This window comes from Eubalaena glacialis, chromosome 5 (genome assembly GCF_028564815.1).
Source record: "Eubalaena glacialis isolate mEubGla1 chromosome 5, mEubGla1.1.hap2.+ XY, whole genome shotgun sequence".
Taxonomy (NCBI): Eukaryota; Metazoa; Chordata; class Mammalia; order Artiodactyla; family Balaenidae; genus Eubalaena; species Eubalaena glacialis.
The window spans coordinates 53,638,010-53,658,105 of NC_083720.1; the positions used below are offsets into that span (position 1 = coordinate 53,638,010).

The 20,096-nt window shown below is 37.7% G+C and overlaps 1 protein-coding gene across 3 annotated transcripts in view; it reads left to right on the forward strand.

Annotated features, from left to right (window-relative positions):
• Positions 1–20,096, forward strand: part of TBC1D19 (TBC1 domain family member 19) — a 170,429-nt gene that overhangs the window by 41,535 nt on the left and 108,798 nt on the right. For 2 of the 3 annotated variants that reach the window (XM_061191298.1, XM_061191297.1), the window contains exon 4: positions 8,216–8,291. The exons of the other annotated variant lie outside the window; for it this stretch is intronic. In XM_061191298.1, coding sequence (XP_061047281.1) covers positions 8,216–8,291 — 76 coding nt within the window. The remainder of the gene's footprint in view (positions 1–8,215; positions 8,292–20,096) is intronic. 3 annotated transcript variants of the gene reach the window in all.

The following is a 20,096-nucleotide window of genomic DNA, read 5'->3' on the forward strand; positions in this document are numbered from 1 at the left end:
TATAGTAGTGCACTGTTTAGCCTCCATGTGTTTGTGTTTTTTACAGTATTTTTTCCTGTAATTGATTTCCAATCTCATAGCATTGTGGTCAGAAAAGATGCTGGATACGATTTCAATTTCCTTAAATTTTCCGAGGCTGGATTTGTGACCCAAGATGTGATCTATCCTGGAGAATGTTCCATGTGCACTTGAGAAGAAAGTGTATTCTGCCACTTTTGGGGGGAATGGTCTATAAATATTAATTAAATCTATGTGGTCTATTGTGTCATTTAAAGCCTGTGTTTCCTTATTTATTTTCTGTTTGGATAATCTGTCCATTGGGGTAACAAGGGTGTTAAAGTCCCCTACTATTATTGTGTTACTGTCGATTTCTCCTTTCATGGTTGTTAGCATTTGCCTTATGTATTGAGGTGCTCCTCAATGTTTATTGGGTGCATAAACATTTATAATTGTTATATCTTCTTCTTGGATTGATCCATTGATCATTATGTAGTGTCCCTCCTTATCTCTTGTAACAATCTTTACTTTAAAGTCTATTTTATCTGATACGAGTATTGCTACTCCAGCTTTCTTTTGATTTCCATTTGCATGGAATATCTTTTTCCATCCCTTCCCTTTCAGTCTTTATGTGTCCCTAGGTCTGAAGTGGGTCTCTTGTAGGCAGCATATATATTATGGGTCTTGTTTTTGTATCCATTCAGTCAGTCTGTGCCTTTTGGTTGTAGCATTTAATCCATTTACATTCAAGGTTATTATCGATATGTATGTTCCTATTACCATTTTCTTAATTGTTTTGGGTTTGTTTTTGTGGGTCTTTTTCTTCTCTTGTGTTTCCCACCTAGAGAAGTTTCTTTAGCATTTGTTGTCAAGTTGGTTTGATGGTGCTGAATTCTCTTAGCTTTTGCTTGTCTGAAAAGCTTTTGACTTCTCCATCCAATCTGAATGAGATCTTTGCTGGGTAGAGTAATCTTGGTTGTAAGTTTTTCTCTTTCATCACTTTAAGTGTATCCTGCCACTCCCTTCTGTCTTGCAGAGTTTCCGCTGAAAAATCAGCTGATAACCTTATGGGGATTCCTTTGTATGTTATATTTTGTTTTTCCCTTGCTGCTTTTAATATTTTTTCTTTGAATTTAATTTTTGTTAGTTTGATTAATATGTGTCTTGGTGTGTTTTTCCTAGGGTTTATCCTGAATGGGACTCTCTGTGCTTCCTGGACTTGGGTGACTATTTCGTTTCCCATGTTAGGGGAGTTTTTGACTATAATCTCTTCAAATATTTTCTCAGTCCCTTTCTTTTTCTCTTCTTCTTCTGGGACCCCTACATTCAAATGTTGGTGCAGTTAGTGTTGTCCCAGAGGTCTCTGAGATTATCTTCAATTCTTTTCATTCTTTTTTCTTTATTCTGCTCCTCAGCAGTTATTTGCACCATTTTGTCTTCCAGCTCACTTATTCCTTCTTCTGCCTCAGTTATTCTGTTATTGATTCCTTCTAGTGTATTTTTCATTTCAGTTATTGTGTTGTTCATCTCTGTTTGTTCTTTAGTTCTTCTAGATCTTTGTTAAACATTTCTTGTATTTTGTCATTCTGTGCCTCCATTCTATTTCTGAGATTGTGATTCATCTTTTTTAAAAATTTTATTTAAAAAACTTTTTTAAACATCTTTATTGGAGTATAATTGCTTTACAATGGTGTGTTAGTTTCTGCTTTATAGCAAAGTGAATCAGCTATACATATACATATATCCCCATGTCTCCTCCCTCTTGCATCTCCCTCCCACCTTCCCTATCCCACCCCTCTAGGTGGTCACAAAGCACTGAGCTGATCTCCCTGTGCTATACAGCTGCTTCCCACTAGCTATTTATTTTACATTTTGTAGTATATATAAGTCCATGCCACTCTCTCACTTTGTCCCAGCTTACCCTTCCCCCTCTGTGTGTCCTCAAGTCCATTCTCTATGTCTGCATCTTTATTCCTGTCCTGCCCCTAGGTTCTTGAGAACCATTTTGTTTTGTTTTGTTTTGTTTTTATATTACATATATATGTGTAAGCATATGGTATTTTTTTTCTCTTTCCGACCCACTCAACTCTGTATGACGATCTCTAGGTCCATCCACCTCACTACAAATAACTCAATTTCGTTTCTTTTATAGCTGAGTAATGTTCCATTTTATACATATGCCACATCCTCTCCATCCATGCATCTGTCAATGGACACCCAGGCCGCTTCCATGTCCTGGATATTGCAAATAGAGCTTCAGTGAACATGGTGGTACATGACTCTTTCTGAACTATAGTTTTCTCAGGGTATATGCCCAGTAGTGGGATTGCTGGGTTGTATGGTAGTTCTATTTTTAGATTTTTAAGGAACCTCCATACTGATCTCCATAGTGGCTGTATCAATTTACATTCCCACCGACAGTGCAAGAGGGTTCCCTTTTCTCCACACCCTTTCCAGCATTTATTCTTTCTAGATTTTTTGATGATGGCCATTCTGACTGGTGTGAGGTGATACCTCATTGTAGTTTTGATTTGTATTTCTCTAATGATTAGTGATGTTGAGCATCCTTTCATGTGTTTGTTGGCAAGCTGTATATCTTCTTTGGAGAAATGTCTATTTAGATCTCTTGCCCCTATTTGGATTGGGTTGTTTGTTTTTTTGATATTGAGCTGCATGAGCTGCTTGTAAATTTGGAGATTAATCCTTTGTCAGTTGCTTCATTTGCAAATATTTTCTCCCATTCTGAGGGTTGTCTTTTCATCTTGTTTATGGTTTCCTTTGCTGTGCAAAAGCTTTTAAGTTTCATTAGGTCTCATTTGTTTATTTTTGTTTTTAGTTCCATTTCTCTAGGAGGTGGGTAAAAAAGGATCTCGCTGTGATTTATGTCATAGAGTGTTCTGCCTGTGTTTTCCTCTAAGAGTTTGATAGTGTCTGGCCTTACATTTAAGTCTTTAATCCATTTTGAGTTTATTTTTGTATATGGTGTTAGGGAGTGTTCTAATTTCATTCTTTCATATGTAGCTGTCCAGTTTTCCCAGCACCACTTATTGAAGAGGCTGTCTTTTCTCCATTGTATATTCTTGCCTCCTTTATCAAAAATAAGGTGACCATATGTGCGTTGGTTTATCTCTGGGCTTTCTATCCTGTTCCATTGATCTATATTTCTGTTTTTGTGCCAGTACCATACTGTCTTGATTACGATAGCTTTGTAGTATAGTCTGATGTCTGGGAGCCTGTTTTTTCCAGCTCCGTTTTTCTTTCTCAAGATTGCCTTGGCTATTCGGGGTCTTTTGTGTTTCCATACAAATTGTGAAAGTTTTTGTTCTAGTTCTTTGAAAAATGCCATTGGTAGTTTGATAGGGATTGCATTGAATCTGTAGATTGCTTTTTGTAGTGTAGTCATTTTCACAATGTTGATTCTTCCAATCCAAGAACATGGTATATCTCTCCATCTGTTTGTATCATCTTTAATTCCTTTCTTCAGTGTCTTATAGTTTTCTGCATACAGATCTTTTGTCTCCTTAGATAGATTTATTCCTAGGTATTTTATTCTTTTTGTTGCAGTGGTAAATGGGAGTGTTTCATTAATTTCACTTTCAGATTTTTCATCATTAGTGTATAGGAATGCAAGAGATTTCTGTGCATTAATTTTGTATCCTGCTACTTTACCAAATTCATTGATTAGCTCTCGTAGTTTTCTGGTAGCATCTTTAGGATTCTCTATGTATAGTATCATGTCATCTGCAAACAGTGACAGCTTTACTTCTTCTTTTCCGATTTGGTTTCTTTTTATTTGTTTTTCTTCTCTGATTGCTGTGGCTAAAACTTCCAAAACTATGTTAAATAATAGTGTTGAGAGTGGACAACCTTGTGTGTGATTCATCTCTACTGTTTTTTCTCTGAATTGTTTTTCAGGTAGATTGCCTATTTCCTCTTCATTTATTTGGTCTTGTAGGTTTTTACCTTGCTCCTTCATCTGTCACTTATTTTTTTGCCATCTCTTTTGTTTTTTTTTTTGAGTGGCATTTTGTTTCTGTCTTACTGGTTGTTTGGCCTGAGACTTCCAACACTGGAGTTTGTAGGCTTTTGGGTAGAGTTGCATCTTGGTGCTGGGATGAGGACCTCTGTGAGACCTCACTCTGATGAATATTCCCTGGGGTCTGAGATTTTCTGTTAGTCCAGTGGTTCGGACACAGAGCTCCCACCACAGGAGCTTGGGCCCGACGCCCGGCTCGTGAACCAAGATCCCGCAAGCCACATGGGGTGGCAAAAAAAAAAAAAAAAGAGAGAACAATAACCAAGTTAAAAAAAAATTAGACTAGGAAACTAACAGATACATTAGAAAGAATAAAAAAATAAAAATATAGATGAATCAACAACCAGAAGGTACAACAGTACCACAATAATAAAAAAGAGGAGGAAGGAAAAGAAAAAAAGGGGCAGGTGGGGAAGGCCTTGGCTCTGGAGGGCGGTACCTAAGCAAGGGCAAGTTTTGGGCAGTGGGCAGGGCCTATGCTTAGGACCCACAGGGCTGGAAAAGGCCCTGTGGGCTGTGGGAGGTGGGGCGTAGGCTCAACGGAACAGAAGGGGCCCAGGTATGCCCCCCACCCCTGGTCTCAGAGGGCGGTGGAACTCACCTGGGAGCCCAGCAGGCTTCCTAGGCCCAAGTGGGTGGGGCAAACACCCTCCTCTCCTCTCCTGTTCCTCCGGTTGCAGAGGGGCCCTCCCGCCTGCCTCTCCTTTTCTCCCCTTGGCCTCCTTCCTATGCCCCCAGGACCAATGCGGCCATGGGGAGTGCGGGCCCTTTGAGGACAGGGGACTGGCTTGGGAGCTCAGCAGTCTCCCCGTGCCACCGAGTCGGTGGGGCAAATGCCCTCAGCTCCTCCTCCACTCCTCCCTGAGGGCCCCTCCCACGTGCCTTTCCTGATCTCCCCAGCCTCAGGGGTGCTGATCCTGTCTGGCCTCCACTTTTCCTCCCCCCTCAGTCCCCCCACGTCCTACCAGTTCACTTGGGGGTTCCTCCCATCTCCTTGGGCATTAGAGTCCTCCACCAGCGGCCGGCAGGGAACCTAATTATGGGGAGATGCTAACTCAGCATCTTCCCACACTGCCATCTTGACTCCACCCTGCCCTCTTAGTTTTAAATATTACTATGTGCTTGTTATGTGTTATGTACAGAGCTAGGTGCTGGGATAGTGAACAAGCTAGGCAGATAGTCTTTGCTTTTTATGGAGCTTACATCCCAGTGGGGCACAGAGAATTTAAAGAGGCAATTATAGTACAATATAGTAAGCGCTATAATAGGGTAAGTACAAGGAGTACATAGGGCAGGCACCTAACTCAGATTGGGGGTGTCATGATGACTTATCACAGGAAATAATACTCAGACTGAGATCAAAAAGCTGAGCTGGATTTAGTCAGGGGAAGGGGTAGAGAAGAAAAGTGCTTTAGGCACGAGGGAACAACAGGTTCAGAAGTGTTTATAGGTGGAAAAGAATGCAGTATATTGGAGGAACAAAAGTTGTACGGCAACAAAAGCTGGATGGTAGAGAGGAAAGGGGCATAGGAAAGGATTATGCTAGATCTGTAGGCAAGGATGTGCTTCTTACTCAAGGATTTGTAGACTGGATCCTAAAAGCATTTGGGTGCCATTTTAGGATTTTAAGCAAAGTAGTGACATAACCACATTTGCATTTTATTTATTCAACAATGTACTGGATATCTAGTATGTGCCAGGCCTTATGCTAGACACTGGAAATACAATCACCGGTGAATAAGGAAGACACTGCTCCTGACTAACCACCAGGCAAATTGGCAAATAGGTTGAAAATAGTGTGGAAGCAGGGGAGACTGCTTATGAATCTGTCAGATGAATGCAGGCGAGAAATGTTGGTTGCCTAAAACAGTGTCAGTGGGGTAGAGAAGATGAGTGGCATTTATGGGGATTTAGGGAGACAGGAAGAGGGAGGAGTCAAGAGTGATATGCAGGTTTCTGCATTGTTCCTATCTACTGACCCTCATCTCTTTGTATTACTAAATGTAAAATATGGGAGGACAGAGATTTTATTTTATTTTGTTTTATTCTGTTCTACTGTATTCTATTTCATTTTATTTTTTTTTTGGCTGCGCGATGTGGCATATGAGATCTTCCCCGACGAGGGATCGAACCCATGCCCCCTCCATTGGGAGCGTGGAGTCTTAACCACTGGACCTCCAGGGAAGTCCCAAGGACAGAGATTTTAACATGTTTTGTTCACTGCTGTATCTCTATTACCTTGAACTCTTAGTAGGTTCTCATTAAATATTTACAATTGAATAAATATCTAACTTTATTTTGGTTTAATATGAATGATTTGGGGTTGTAACTTCTTACCTTTTTTTATGGATAAATTTCTTTGAGCATTAAATAACCCTTAAGATCATCAGTAAGTGCTCTCAAGTTTCAATCCTAAATTTCTAAGTTTTATTAAGTTTAGAAATAATTACCATTAAAATGGAAGAATTTTTAAGAGTTATATTTAATTATAAATCACATGTCTCTTTACAAATGATGTAGTGAGTGGTGTAAAATATATAGCTTTTAAACTATCTTGCATATGAGAAGAAATACTGAGGTATCTAGAGATTATCAATTTTTTTTTTCACTTGTGAGTGGGGAAAGGTGATTTGTTTAGGTACATGGAATGCAGATTTTAGTAGAAAAAAAACAATTAGCTAGAAATAATCAGTTAGTGAAACTGTCTGGTGTCCCCCTTTGGATGTGCCCCTTTGGATGAGGAATTTCTTGAGAATTCAGTGTATGGTTCTTGATTGTTAGAACATGGTTGCTTTGCTGTAGGTACAAACTATATGATTAATTTCAATGGGAGCTATATGTTGTGAAAGAGATTGAAAACTCTAAGTAGATGTTAAATTGTTGTGTTCTCCTATTGCCTTCTCTATGATTTTATATCACTCTGTGCCTCAGTCATTACATTTCAACCATCCTGGTTTTTTCTGATTTTTAAACATTCCATATTTTCCCACCTCAGAGTCTTGTGCTTGCTGTCCTTTTACTTGGAATGTTCTTCCCCCAGATCTTTGAATGGTTGGCTCCTTTTCACTCATGTCTTGGTTCAAATATTAGCTTTTCTAGACACCTTCCCTGCCCTTCCAAATCACTTTTGACTCTATCCTGCTCTCATTTTCTCATGGCACTTATTACTATTTTATATTATTCTATTGATTTATTTGTTTGTTTTTATAAATATTGACTCTTTCTTCACTAGAATATTAGGTACATAAGAACAGGAGATAACTGTCTTAATCCTACCATATACTTAATACTTAGAATGGCTCAAATATTTGTTGAATAAATAAATCTGTTTTCTTAATAAAAAACAATACATTTTGAATATAAGATGTAATGTTACATAGAAAACATAATTTTTAAGACATTAAATTTTCAAAATTTTATTAAATTTGTGAATTAATGTAGTATGTAATATATTAATACTAAAACATGGCTATTACAAAAGAGAGTATTTTTACTATCATTTCAATCCTATGGAAAAGGAAATTGGGAGAAATGAGAAAAGTTGATATATTAGTAAGTTAATGGACTTTTTTAGACTTCAGACTTTAAAAAAATTTCTCTAAGTGTTATAGTACTTACATACTAAAATTAACAGTTGTGAAAATTTTCATATGAGCACTTACAGAGCTAAATAATTTTAAAATTACCTAAATTTATGAATTCACTTTAACTTTAACAAGTCATTAAATTGTTAATTTAAAACTACAATACTAGTAGGATAAGAATTAAAGTTTTATTAGATTGTTGTACCTTGTGTAAACACATAGAACTGCTAACAAATATCTATTTCACTTATATCATGGACTACAGAGGTAAGTAATTTCTAACCAGGCGAACTGATTAATTATTAAGAGTAATGTATATACTTTTCAATTCTTAGCATAAGGGAAAATTGTATCAAATACATAGCTCTGACTTCTTTGCCCCCTATATATGCTTTTGTGGTGCTTTTGTAGTTTTTCTTGCCTGCCTTCTGGTTTGTAAACCTTTTGAGGGCAGGGGCCTGTTTACCTGTATATAACCAGTACATGGCAGTGGGCTCTCAGGTCTGTGGTTGTTGAGTGAATAAATAAAAACATGCATTCTTTGTTTAAAAAAAAAAAAAAAAGAGTAATGTACTCAGCTCCCTCTTTTTGTCCCCAGGTTTCCTTTACCCAGTCATCCTGCTGCACCTCCTGAACATCTTAAAGAACCTTTGGTATACATGAGGAAAGCACAGGTTGGCTACTGTTCATTTTAATTTTATTTTTCCATACCAAGTTATATAATGCAGAGTGAAAGATCCTTATTAATATTAGGACTGTATTTATTATATGAAAGACTGGGTAAAGACCACTAAAGTGAGGTGAATAGTATTTGCATACTCTTTATTTTCAGTAACCAAGGATTGCATTTACTTAACTATAGTAATCTTGAAAATGTTGAGTAGAAGAAAAAAAAATCATGTACTATACTAGCCTAAAATTTAAAGTATCATAAAAGTAAATATTATGAAACAATTTGTTCCTAATGTTCTGTGATATTAAAGGAATGAAATGGGAATGAACTGACTCACTCTTCCCTTAAAATTTTAGCTTTTGACACCAGTGTTACTGATACTATATTTGAAACATTTGTTTTCACAGCAGGTTATACATACTAATTGTAATCTGTTACAGAACCCAAATGAACCTTGTATCTAAAATGCACTGAAAACAACTAAAAGTCACTTTAAGAGCGTAAAATAAAATAACTTTAACAGAAAAACTGTAAAAAGCTGTTAAAGTAGGAACTTAATAAGTTCTGTCACATGCCCCTAATTCTTTTAGCTGGCCTTTGCCTTGGCCCTGTGTGGTCTACCTGCCTGTGAGGTGGCACTATTGATGAGCCTTCCTCAAGTGCTGGGGACTCTCTAACTGCCACTGCTGAGGCCATTTAATGGGCCTCATACGTCAACCTTCTTTCTCCGTCATAGTCTCAGAAGTTATTATGAAAATTTTCAGATACACCCCAGAGAACTCCAGTGAACCCGTCACCCAGCTTCCACAGTTATCCTAGAAGTTCTGCTGCTCCTGAGAAGTGTTCTGCTTGCTTTGAGTTCCCATGCTCCACGGTGGTAGATGTTAGGCAGGTTTTTCTTTTTCTGCTTTCATTTTCATGTTAAAAACCCTCAAAATTAGAGGGTGAAAGGAAGCAATATAAACAAAAAACATGGACATATTTGAGGACATATGTAATACGTTTCTATCTCTAGGTGGTACTTTAGGGCTAGCGATCAGACAGTATTTATTATCGATGTGTCATAAATCATAATCATCACATGATACACGTACGAAGTCATTGGTCTTTTGTTGTAAAGATATAAACTCAAGAAAATAAAACTAAATGCTTGGGTCTAAGTATCTTTGGGCAAAATTTGAAAAGTTCTGAAAGTTTTAGAGAAAGTATCAGTTTTAGCGTAAGTATAAAAAACAAAACACAAAAGTTGGTTTCCTATTAAGACTGAAGAGATACAGAGATAAATAACAGGTCTGTTCTTAAAGCCTACTGCTAGTTGCTGAGACTATATATGAATGGTAAATATATGTATTGTGTATACATATGGTACTCCTCTCTTTTCTCTCCAGGCTTACCTGCTAGATCCAGAGTTGGCACGCTACAGCCCATGGGCCAGATCTGCCCTGCTACCTGTTTTTCTATGGGTAGCAAGCTAGGAATTTTATTATTTTTTTTAACATTTTCAACTGGTTGAAAAATCAAAAGAAGAATAATATTTTGTGACCCATGAAACTTATAGGAATTAATAAAATATGTTTTATTGGAAAATAGTCATGCTCCTTTATTTACATATTGGCTATGTCTGCTTTTGCACTACTATGTCAGACTTAAATAGTTGCTTTAGAGATGTTATGACCTGGAAAGCTTAAATTTTTTACTATCTGCCTTTTTATAGAAAGTTTGCAGATTCCTGCGCTAAATTAGTCCCTTTAAGAGCAGGGACTGTGCTTTTAATCCTCAGCATCTAAGCATAGTACCTAGCCCACAGAACACTCTCAGTAAATGTATGCTGAAATACAGTTGACTCTAGAACAACATGGGTTTGAACTGCATGAATCCACTAATATGTGGATCTTTTTCAGTGCTAAATACTACAGTACTACACTAACCTGGGCTGGTTGAATTTGCAGATGCAGAACCACAGGAATGGAGGGCCAACTGTTAAGTTATACTTGAATTTTCCACTGTGTGGACTGTTACCATCCCTAACCTCCGATGTGTTCAAGGGTCAACTGTAATTGATTCTTTTTTGTTTGTTTGTTTGTTTGAAATTCAAGAATTTTTTATTATTTATGAAAGTAAGGGAAGTGACATTTTTACAGTCTTTTTATGTGGGTTTCTAAATCTGCAAGACTGAAGATTTTTGTTGTTGTAATTTTTTTTTAACGTCTTTATTGGAGTATAATTACTTTACAATGGTGTGTTAGTTTCTCCTTTATAACAAAGTGAATCAGCTATACATATACATATATCCCCATATCTCCTCCCTCTTGTGTCTCCCTCCCACCCTCCCTATCCCACCCCTCTGGGTGGTCACAAAGCACTGAGCTGATCTCCCTGTGCTATGTGGCTGCTTCCCACTAGCTATCTATTTTACATTTGGTAGTGTATATGTGTCAGTGCTACTCTTTCACTTTGTCCCAGCTTACCCTTCCCTCTCCCTGTGTCCTCAAGTCCACTCTCTACGTCTGTGTCTTTATTCCTGTCCTGCCCCTAGGTCATCAGAACCTTTTTTTTTTTTTTTTTAGATTCCATATATATATGTTAGAATACGGTATTTGTCTTTCTCTTTCTGACTTACTTCACTCTGTATGACAGACTCTAGGTCCATCCACCTCACTACAAATAACTCAATTTCATTTCTTTTTATGGCTGAGTAATATTCCATTGTATACATGTGCCACATCCTCTCCATCCATTCATCTGTCGATGGACACAAAGGCTGCTTCCATGTCCTGGCTATTGCAAATAGAGCTGCAGTGAACATTATGGTACATGATTCTTTTTGAATTATGCTTTTCTCATGGTATATGCCCAGTAGTGGGATTGCTGGGTCATATGGTAGTTCTGTTTTTAGTTTTTTAAGGAACCTCCATACTGTTCTCCATAGTGGCTGTATCAATTTACATTCCCACCAACAGTGCAAAAGGGTTCCCTTTTCTCCACACCCTCTCCAGCATTTATTGTTTGTAGATTTTTTGATGATGGCCATTCTGACCGTTATGAGGTGATACCTCATTGTGCTTTTGATTTGCATTTCTCTAATGATTAGTGATGTTGAGCATCCTTTCATGTGTTTGTTGCAAATCTGTATATCTTCTTTGGAGAAATGTCTGTTTAGGTCTTCTGCCCATTTTTGGACTGGGTTGTTTGTTTTTTTGATATTGAGCTGCATGAACTGCTTGTATATTTTGGAGATTAATCCTTTGTCAGTTGCTTCGTTTGCAAATATTCTCTCCCACTCTGAGGATTGCCTTTTCGTCTTGTTTATGGTTACCTTTGCTGTGCAAGAGCTTTTAAGTTTCATTAGGTCCCATTTGTTTATTTTTGTTTTTATTTCCATTTCTCTAGGAGGTGGGTCAAAAAGAATCTTGCTGTGATTTATGTCATAGAGTGTTATGCCTATGTTTTCCTCTAAGAGTTATATAGTGTCTGGCCTTACATTTAGGTCTTTAATCCATTTTGCATTTGTATTTGTATACGGTGTTAGCGAGTGTTCTAATTTCATTCTTTTACATGTAGCTGTCCCGTTTTCACAGCAGCACTTATTGAAGAGGCTGTCTTTTCTCCATTGTGTAGTCTCGCCTCCTTTATCAAAGATAGGGTGAGCATATGTGTGTGGGTTTATCTCTGGGCTTTCTACCCTGTTTCATTGATCTATATTTCTGTTTTTGTGCCAGTACCATACTCTACTGATTACTATAGCTTTGTAGTATAGTCTGATGTCAGGGAGCCTGATTCCTTCAGCTCTGTTTTTCTTTCTCAAGATTGCTTTGGCTATTCGGGGTCTTTGTGTTTCCATACAAATTGTGAAATTTTTTGTTCTAGTTCTGTGAAAAATGCCATTGGTAGTTTGACAGGGATTGCATTGAATCTGTAGATTGCTTTGGGTGGTATAGTCATTTTCACAATGTTGATTCTTCCAATCCAAGAACATGGTATATCTCTCCATCTGTTTGTATCATTTTTAATTTCTTTCATCAGTGTCTTATAGTTTTCTCCATACAGGTCTTTTGTCTCCTTAGGTAGGTTTATTCCTACGTATTTTATTCTTTTTGTTGCAGTGGTAAATGGGAGTGTTCCCTTAATTTCTCTTTCAGATTTTTCATTTTTCGTGTATAAGAATGCAGGAGATTTCTGTGCATTAATTTTGTATACTGCTACTTTACCACGTTCATTGAGTAGCTCTGGTAGTTTTCTGGTAGCATCTTTAGGATTCTCTATGTATGGTATCATGTCATCTGCAAACAGTGACAGTTTTAATTCTTCTTTTCTGATTTGGATTCCTTTTATTTCTTTTTCTTCTCTGATTGCTGTGGCTAAAAATTCCAAAAGTATGTTGAATAAAAGCGGTGAGAGTGGGCAACCTTGTCTTGTTCCTGGTCTTAGAGGAAATGGTTTCAGTTTTTCACCATTGAGAACGATGTTGGCTGTGGGTTTGTCATATATGGCCTTTATTATTTTGAGATAGGTTCCCTCTATTCCTACTTTCTGGAGGGTTTTTTATCATAAATGGGTGTTGAATTTGTCAAAAGGTTTTTCTGCATCTATTGAGATTATCATATGTTTTTTATCCTTCAATTTGTTAATATGGTGTATCACATTGATTGATTTGTGTATATTGAAGAATCCTTGCATTCCTGGGATAAACCCCACTTGATCATGGTGTATGATCCTTTTAATGTGCTGTTGGATTCTGTTTGCTAGTTTTTTGTTGAGGTTTTTTGCATCTATGTTCATCAGTGATATTGGCCTGTAGTTTTCTTTTTTTGTGACATCTTTATCTGGTTTTGGTATCAGCGTGATTGTGGCCTCCTAGAATGAGTTTGGGAGTGTTCTTCCCTCTGCTATATTTTGGAAGACTTTGAGAAGGATAGGTGTTAGCTCTTCTCTAAATGTATAATAGAATTCACCTGTGAAGCCATCTGGTCCTGGGCTTTTGTTTCTTGGAAGATTTTTAATCACAGTTTCAATTTCAGTGCTTGTGATTGGTCTGTTTATATTTTCTAATTCTTCCTGGTTCAGTCTTGGAAAATTGTACCTTTCCAAGAATTTGTCCATTTCCTTGTGGTTGTCCATTTTATTGGCATATGGTTGCTTGTCGTAATCTCTCATGATCCTTTGTATTTCTGCAGTGTCAGTTGTTACTTCTCCTTTTTCATTTCTTATTCTATTGATTTGAGTCTTCTCCCTTTTTTTCCTGTTGAGTCTGGCTAATGGTTTATCATTTTGTTTATCTTCTCAAAGAACCAGCTTTTAGTTTTATTGATCTTTGTTATTGTTTCCTTCATTTCTTTTTCATTGATTTCTGATCTGGTCTTTATGATTTCTTTCCTTCTGCTAACTTTGGGGTTTTTTTGTTCTTCTTTCTCTAATTGCTTTAGGTGTAAGTTTAGGTTGTTTACTTGAGATGTTTCTTGTTTCTTGAGGTAGGATTGTATTGCTATAAACTTCCCTCTTAGAACTGCTTTTGCTGCATCCCACTGGTTTTGGGTCGTCGTGTTTTCATTGTCATTTGTTTCTAGGTATTTTTTCATTTCCTCTTTGATTTCTTCAGTGATCTCTTGGTTATTTAGTAGCATATTGTTTAGCCTCCATGTGTTTCTATTTTTTACAGTTTTTTTTTTTCCTGTAAGTGATATCTAGTTTCATAGAGTTGTGGTTGGAAAAGATACTTGATATGATTTCAATTTTCTTAAATTTACCAAGGCTTGATTTGTGACCCAGGATATGATCTATCCTAGGGAATGTTCCATGAGCACTTGAGAAGAATGTGTATTCTGTTGTTTTTGGATGGAATGTCCTATAAATATCAGTTAAGTCCATCTTGTTTAATGTGTCATGTAAAGCTTGTGTTTCCTTATTTATTTTCATCATGCATGATCTGTCCATTGGTGAAAGTGGGGTGTGAAAGTCCCCTACTATGATTGTGTTACTGTCGATTTCCCCTTTTATGGCTGTTAGCGTTTGCCTTATATATTGAGGTGCTCCTATGTTTGCTGCATAAATATTTACAATTGTTATATCTTCTTCTTGGATTGATCCCTTGATCATTATGTAGTGTCCTTCTTTGTCTCTTGTCATAGTCTTTATTTTAAAGTCTACTTTGTCTGATATGAGAATTGCTACTCCAGCTTTCTTTTGATTTCCATTTGCATGGAATATCTTTTTCCATCCTCTCACTTTCAGTCTGTATGTGTCCCTAGGTCTGATGTGGGTCTCTTGTAGACAGCATATATATGGGTCTTGTTTTTGTATCCGTTCAGCCAGTCTGTGTCTTTTGGTTGGAGCATTTGATCCATTTACATTTAAGGTATTATCGATATGTATGTTCCTATTACCATTTTCTCAATTGTTTTGGGTTTGTTTTTGTAGGTCATTTCCTTCTCTTGTGTTTCCTGCCCAGAGAAGTTCCTTTAGGATTTGTTGTAAAGCTGGTTTGGTAGTGCTGAATTCTCTTTTGCTTGTCTGTAAAGGTTTTAATTTCTCTGTTGAATCTGAATGAGATCCTTGCTGGGTAGAGTAATCTTGGTTGTAGATTTTTCCCTTTCATCACTTTAAATATGTCCTGCCACTCCCTTCTGGCTTGCAGAGTTTCTGCTGGTTCGTAATTCCCATTGTTTTTGGTGTCTGCCCCCAGTGAGTGAGGTTGGTTCAGTGAGTTGTGTAGGCTTCCTGGTGGAGGGGACTGGTGCCTGTGTTCTGGTGGGTGGGGCTTTATCTTGTCTTTCTGGTGGGCAGGACCGCATCCAGTGGTGTGTTTTGGGGTGTCTGTGAACTTAGTATGATTTTAGGCAGCCTCTCTGCTAGTGGGTGGGGTTGTGTTCCTGTCTTGCTAGTTGTTTGGCATGGGGCGTCCAGCACTGGAACTTGCTGGCCGTTGGGTGGAGCTGGGTCTTAGCATTGAGACGGAGATCTCTGGGAGAGCTCTCGCTGATTGATATTACATGGGGCCGAGAGGTCTCTTCTGGTCCAATGTCCTGAACTCGGCTCTCCCACCTCAGAGGCTCAGGCCTGATGTGGCCTGGAGCACCAAGACCCTGTCAGCCACACAGCTCAGAAGAAAAGGGAGGAAAAAAAGAAAGAAAAATAAATTTAAAAAAAATAAATAAATAAGTAAAATTATTAAAATAAATAATAATAATTTAAAAAAAGAGAGTAACCAAACCAATAAACAAATCTACCAATGATAACAAGCGCTAAAAACTAAGATAAACATAAAAATCAGAAACAAGTCAGTCGCAGACAGTAAACCCCAAGTCTACAGCTGCTCCCAAAGTCCACCGCCTCAATTTTGGGATGTTGTCTATTCAGGCATTCCACAGATTCAGGGTACCTCAAGTTGATTGTGGGGATTTAATCTGCTGCTCCTGAGGCTGCATGGAGAAATTTCCCTTTCTCTTCTTTGTTCGCAGAACTCCTGGGGTTCAGCTTTGGTTTTGGCCCCCTGTCTGTGTGTGGGTCGCCCTCAGGCATCTGTTCCTGCCCAGACAGGACAGGGTTAAAACAGTGGCTGATTAGGGGGCTCTTACTCATTCAGGCCTTTTGGGAAGTCTGAGGTCTTCTGCCAGTGTTCAGCAGGTGTTCTGTAGGAGTTGTTCCACATGTAGATGTATTTTTGATATATTTGTGGGGAGGAAGGTGATCTCCACATCTTACTCCTCCGCCATCTTGAAGGTCCCTCACTACTAACTTTTATAACTACCAACTTTCAATCTGTCTTTCTCCTTATGTACCTTCAATACTATTAACTTTAACCTCAAGCAGATGAACCCTTATAATGTATCTCACTGCCTTCTAACAAACCTTCAGTGATTGCCAATTGCCTAACAAATGAAGTTTCTACTCCACAGCCCACCATTTAAGAGTTTTTACTATCTGTCCCCAGCTGCTCCTTCCACTTTATCAGTCTCTGCTGTCTTATAACTGCCGTTTGTGCCCTTCCAAGTGAATCATTTTGCCTTTCCTCTTGCATCTTTAACACTTACTTTTTTTTCCTGTCATGGAAAGCCCTCTGCCTGCTTTACATTATGTAAATCCCATCTACTTTGTGTCAACTCAGATGGCATCTCTTCTCTGACGTTGTTATTACCCCTGTTGAAAAGGATCTCTCCCTCTTTTGGACTCTTGTAGCACACTGTCATTTTATGGCCTTCATTCACAAATTGCATTCTATTATAGTAATTTCTGTACGCATCTTTCTATCTTTTCCTATAAGCCTCTGGAAAGCAGTAACAATTTTAAAAAGACTTTTGTGTAGCTGTTACCTCTAGTATACTGACCTTTATGTAGCAGGAATTTAGTAAGTTTATAATGAATCAATAAGTAAAGGCATTTACCATCCTTTCTAGCAATTATTACAATACTTATTTAAAAGCTATTTACTGAATGCCTACGAGTGGAAGACACTCTGCTGTGTGCTGTGAAGATTCAGAAATAAATTAGATACAGATTCTGCCTTCAGGTAACTTCATGATTTAATAATTGAAATAAGACTTGGACATATGTACCTATAACATAAGGTAGAAAGTGCTGCGTGCTATAGGGAAGATGGCTAGGAAGCTTTCTGGGCTGATGAGGGGAAGAGGCTCCTTATACTGCATCAGCATTTTCCAGAGTGTTTTATGCTGAATCCTAGCCCTGAGAGATGCTCCATAAAAGGGGGTTCCAGGGACAAATAAGTTTGGGGATGGAAGCACACATTGCCTTCCTCTTGGTGAATCACAATTTATTATTTTTAGTGGACTTGATTTTTTACAAGAGTTTTAGATTTACAGAAAAATTGAGAAGACAGTACAGAGAGTTCCCATGGAACCCGTACCCAGTTTCCCTATTAACATCTTACATTACTATGGTACATTTGTTACACTTAGTGAACTAATATTAATACAGTATTAATAACTAAAGTTCATACTTTATTCAGATTTCCTTAGTTTTTTGGGTTTTTTTTTTTTTTTTTTTTAATGCTATTCTTGTCTGCTTACATTCTTTTTATGTATGTATGTATGTATGTATGTATGGCTGTGTTGGGTCTTCGTTTCTGTGCGAGGGCTTTCTCTAGTTGTGGCAAGCGGGGCCCACTCTTCATCGCGGTGCGGGGGCCACTCTTCATCGCGGTGTGCGGGCCTCTCACTATCGCGGCCTTTCGTTGCCGAGCACAGGCTCCAGACGCGCAGGCTCAATAATTGTGGCTCATGGGCCGAGTCGCTCCGCGGCATGTGGGATCCTCCCAGACCAGGGCTCGAACCCGCGTCCCCTGCACTGGCAGGCAGATTCTCAACCACTGCGCCACCAGGGAAGCCCAGATTTCCTTAGTTTTAACCTCATATCCTTTTTCTGTTTTAGGATTCCATCCAGGATACCACATTACATTTGGTTGTCATGTCTCCTTAGGCTCCTCTTGGCTATGACAGTTTCTCAGACTTTCCTTGTTTTTGATGACCTTGACAGTTTTGAGAAGTACTGGTCAGGTATTTTGTAGAATATCCCTCTCTTGGAATTTGTCTGATGTTTTTCTCATTATTAGACTAGGGTTGTGGGTTTTTTGGAGGAAGATCACAGATATAAAATGCCATTTATATTCATTAAATTATATCATGGTATATACTATCAATATGATATATCACTGTTGATGTTGACCTTGATTGCCTGATTGAGGTATTATTTGTGAGGTTTTTCCACTGTAAAGCTACTCTTCCCCCCTCCCCCCCCCCCCCTTTGTATGTATACTGTACCCTCTGGAAGGAAGTCATGGTCCACACTTGAGGAGAAGTTACGTTCCACCTCCCTGAGGGGGGGGTATCTACAGAAATTATTTGGAATTCTTCTGCATGAAAGAGTTGTCTCCTCTCCCCCATTTATTTATTTATTCAATCATTTATTTTTATCAGTAAGGACTCGTGGATATTCATTTTATACTTTTTTTAAATCTAATACTCCTTAATTTTGTTGCTTACAATTTCTTTTGGCATGTTAACAGCTCAGAGAGGTTCTGCAATAAAGAAACTGTTTAATTTTTATTTAATCTAGTGTTGTTCAAACTTATGTAATCTATTTCCATGTAAAATACTTTGGGAACTATTTTGCTACACCTTTCACAGAAAGCAATATTTGAAGAAACTTATATGCATTGTGATAAATATAAGTGCATAAGTTTTCTTGTGAAATAATAGTAGTAAGCACATAGAGCTCTAATTATGTGCCAGGTACCATTCTAGTGCTTTACAAGTATTCACTCATTTAATATTTATGCTGACTCTATGAAATGAGTTACTCTTACGGTCTTAGATAGGGCCAACTTTACCAAACTACTAAGTGGAAGACCTGGAATTTGAATCTGGACAGCCACTCCAGAATCTACACTACCTGATGATATTCAACCTATTTCTGTATCCAGTCCAGAAATGCTCAGACAAACTCAAGGTGTGCTACGTGGTTGAATTTATCCTATTCACTGTCAATCCAGTAACCTTAGCAAAAATGAGAATTTTGCTAGTTTTATATTACTTCAATTCACATCCCCTTCCTAATTGGTCTTTCTGCCTTCTGTATTGTCACTCCATTTCTTAAAACTTCTAAGACTTTTAGGATAGAGCTCCAATTCCTTACTTTTGCTTAAAAGGCTATAAATGATCTTGCCCCTTTTTACTGTTCAAGTCTCATCTTTTGCCTCCTCACACTGTCCCTCCCCCTACTGCCACTCCCATGCCCACTTCCACACACATGTACGTTCTCTCTCTCTAATCATACTGGATCTCCTCAGTTGTTCCCCAGCAGGAGAACCTGTGCTCATGCTGTTGCCTCTACCCAAAACTGCCTACCCTCAAATCCCACATATTTTTTGGCTAACTTCTGCATATTCTTCAGGTCCTGTGTTAGATGATAGTTTCTTTAGGAAGGACTTCTGACCCTTAGTTCTCAGATACTCAGATATTTATCCTGTTTCTCCAGTCTTCCACATGGGAGGCAACCTATACTTCCCACCACAATACTTGGGTTGTCTGTATCATCACTAGATTCTGTAGAGCAGGGCCAGTGTCTCTCTTTTCACAATTGTATCTGCAACATCTGGCATAGTGCCTAGCCCATGGTGGACGCTCAATAGATATTTTTTTAAAATAATGAATGATTGAATAATCAAAAACTGCAAAGTATTCCCTTTTAGAAAATATTCATACCCTTATCCCTAGTAATTTCATTTCTCAGACCCTAAAGGAAAGAATCAGAGAAACACAGAAATTCATGTTCATGATAATAGTAAAAAATATTAAAGCATCTAAATGAACAGCAATAGGGCCTGCTTAAATATAATATGGAAACTCCAAAAGACAATGTTATACAGGCATCAGAAATGACATTTTTGAAGAAATATAATGACATGGGAAATTGCATATGATATAATCTTAAATGGAAAAGCAAACTATAAAAACAAAATAATTCTACTTCAATTAAATGTATATATATGCGTATGTATATTCATACACACATATACATCTCAATTGTACACATACATGCGTAGAAAAAAATGAAGAGAATAAAATAGTAACAGTGGTTATTTTGGCTGATTGAAATCTATGAGTGCTTATTTATTATTTTATTCTTTACATATTGTTTTTCCAACTATCTTGAATAAATGTGTTACTTTTATAATCAGAGAATTACTAAAACCTTTTTCCATTAGATAGCTGGATGATTATTATTTTGTTTTACTTTATTCTTTTCAGGGTGAAGAAAGTAATTTTAAACTTTATAATTTCATAGTTGTTTG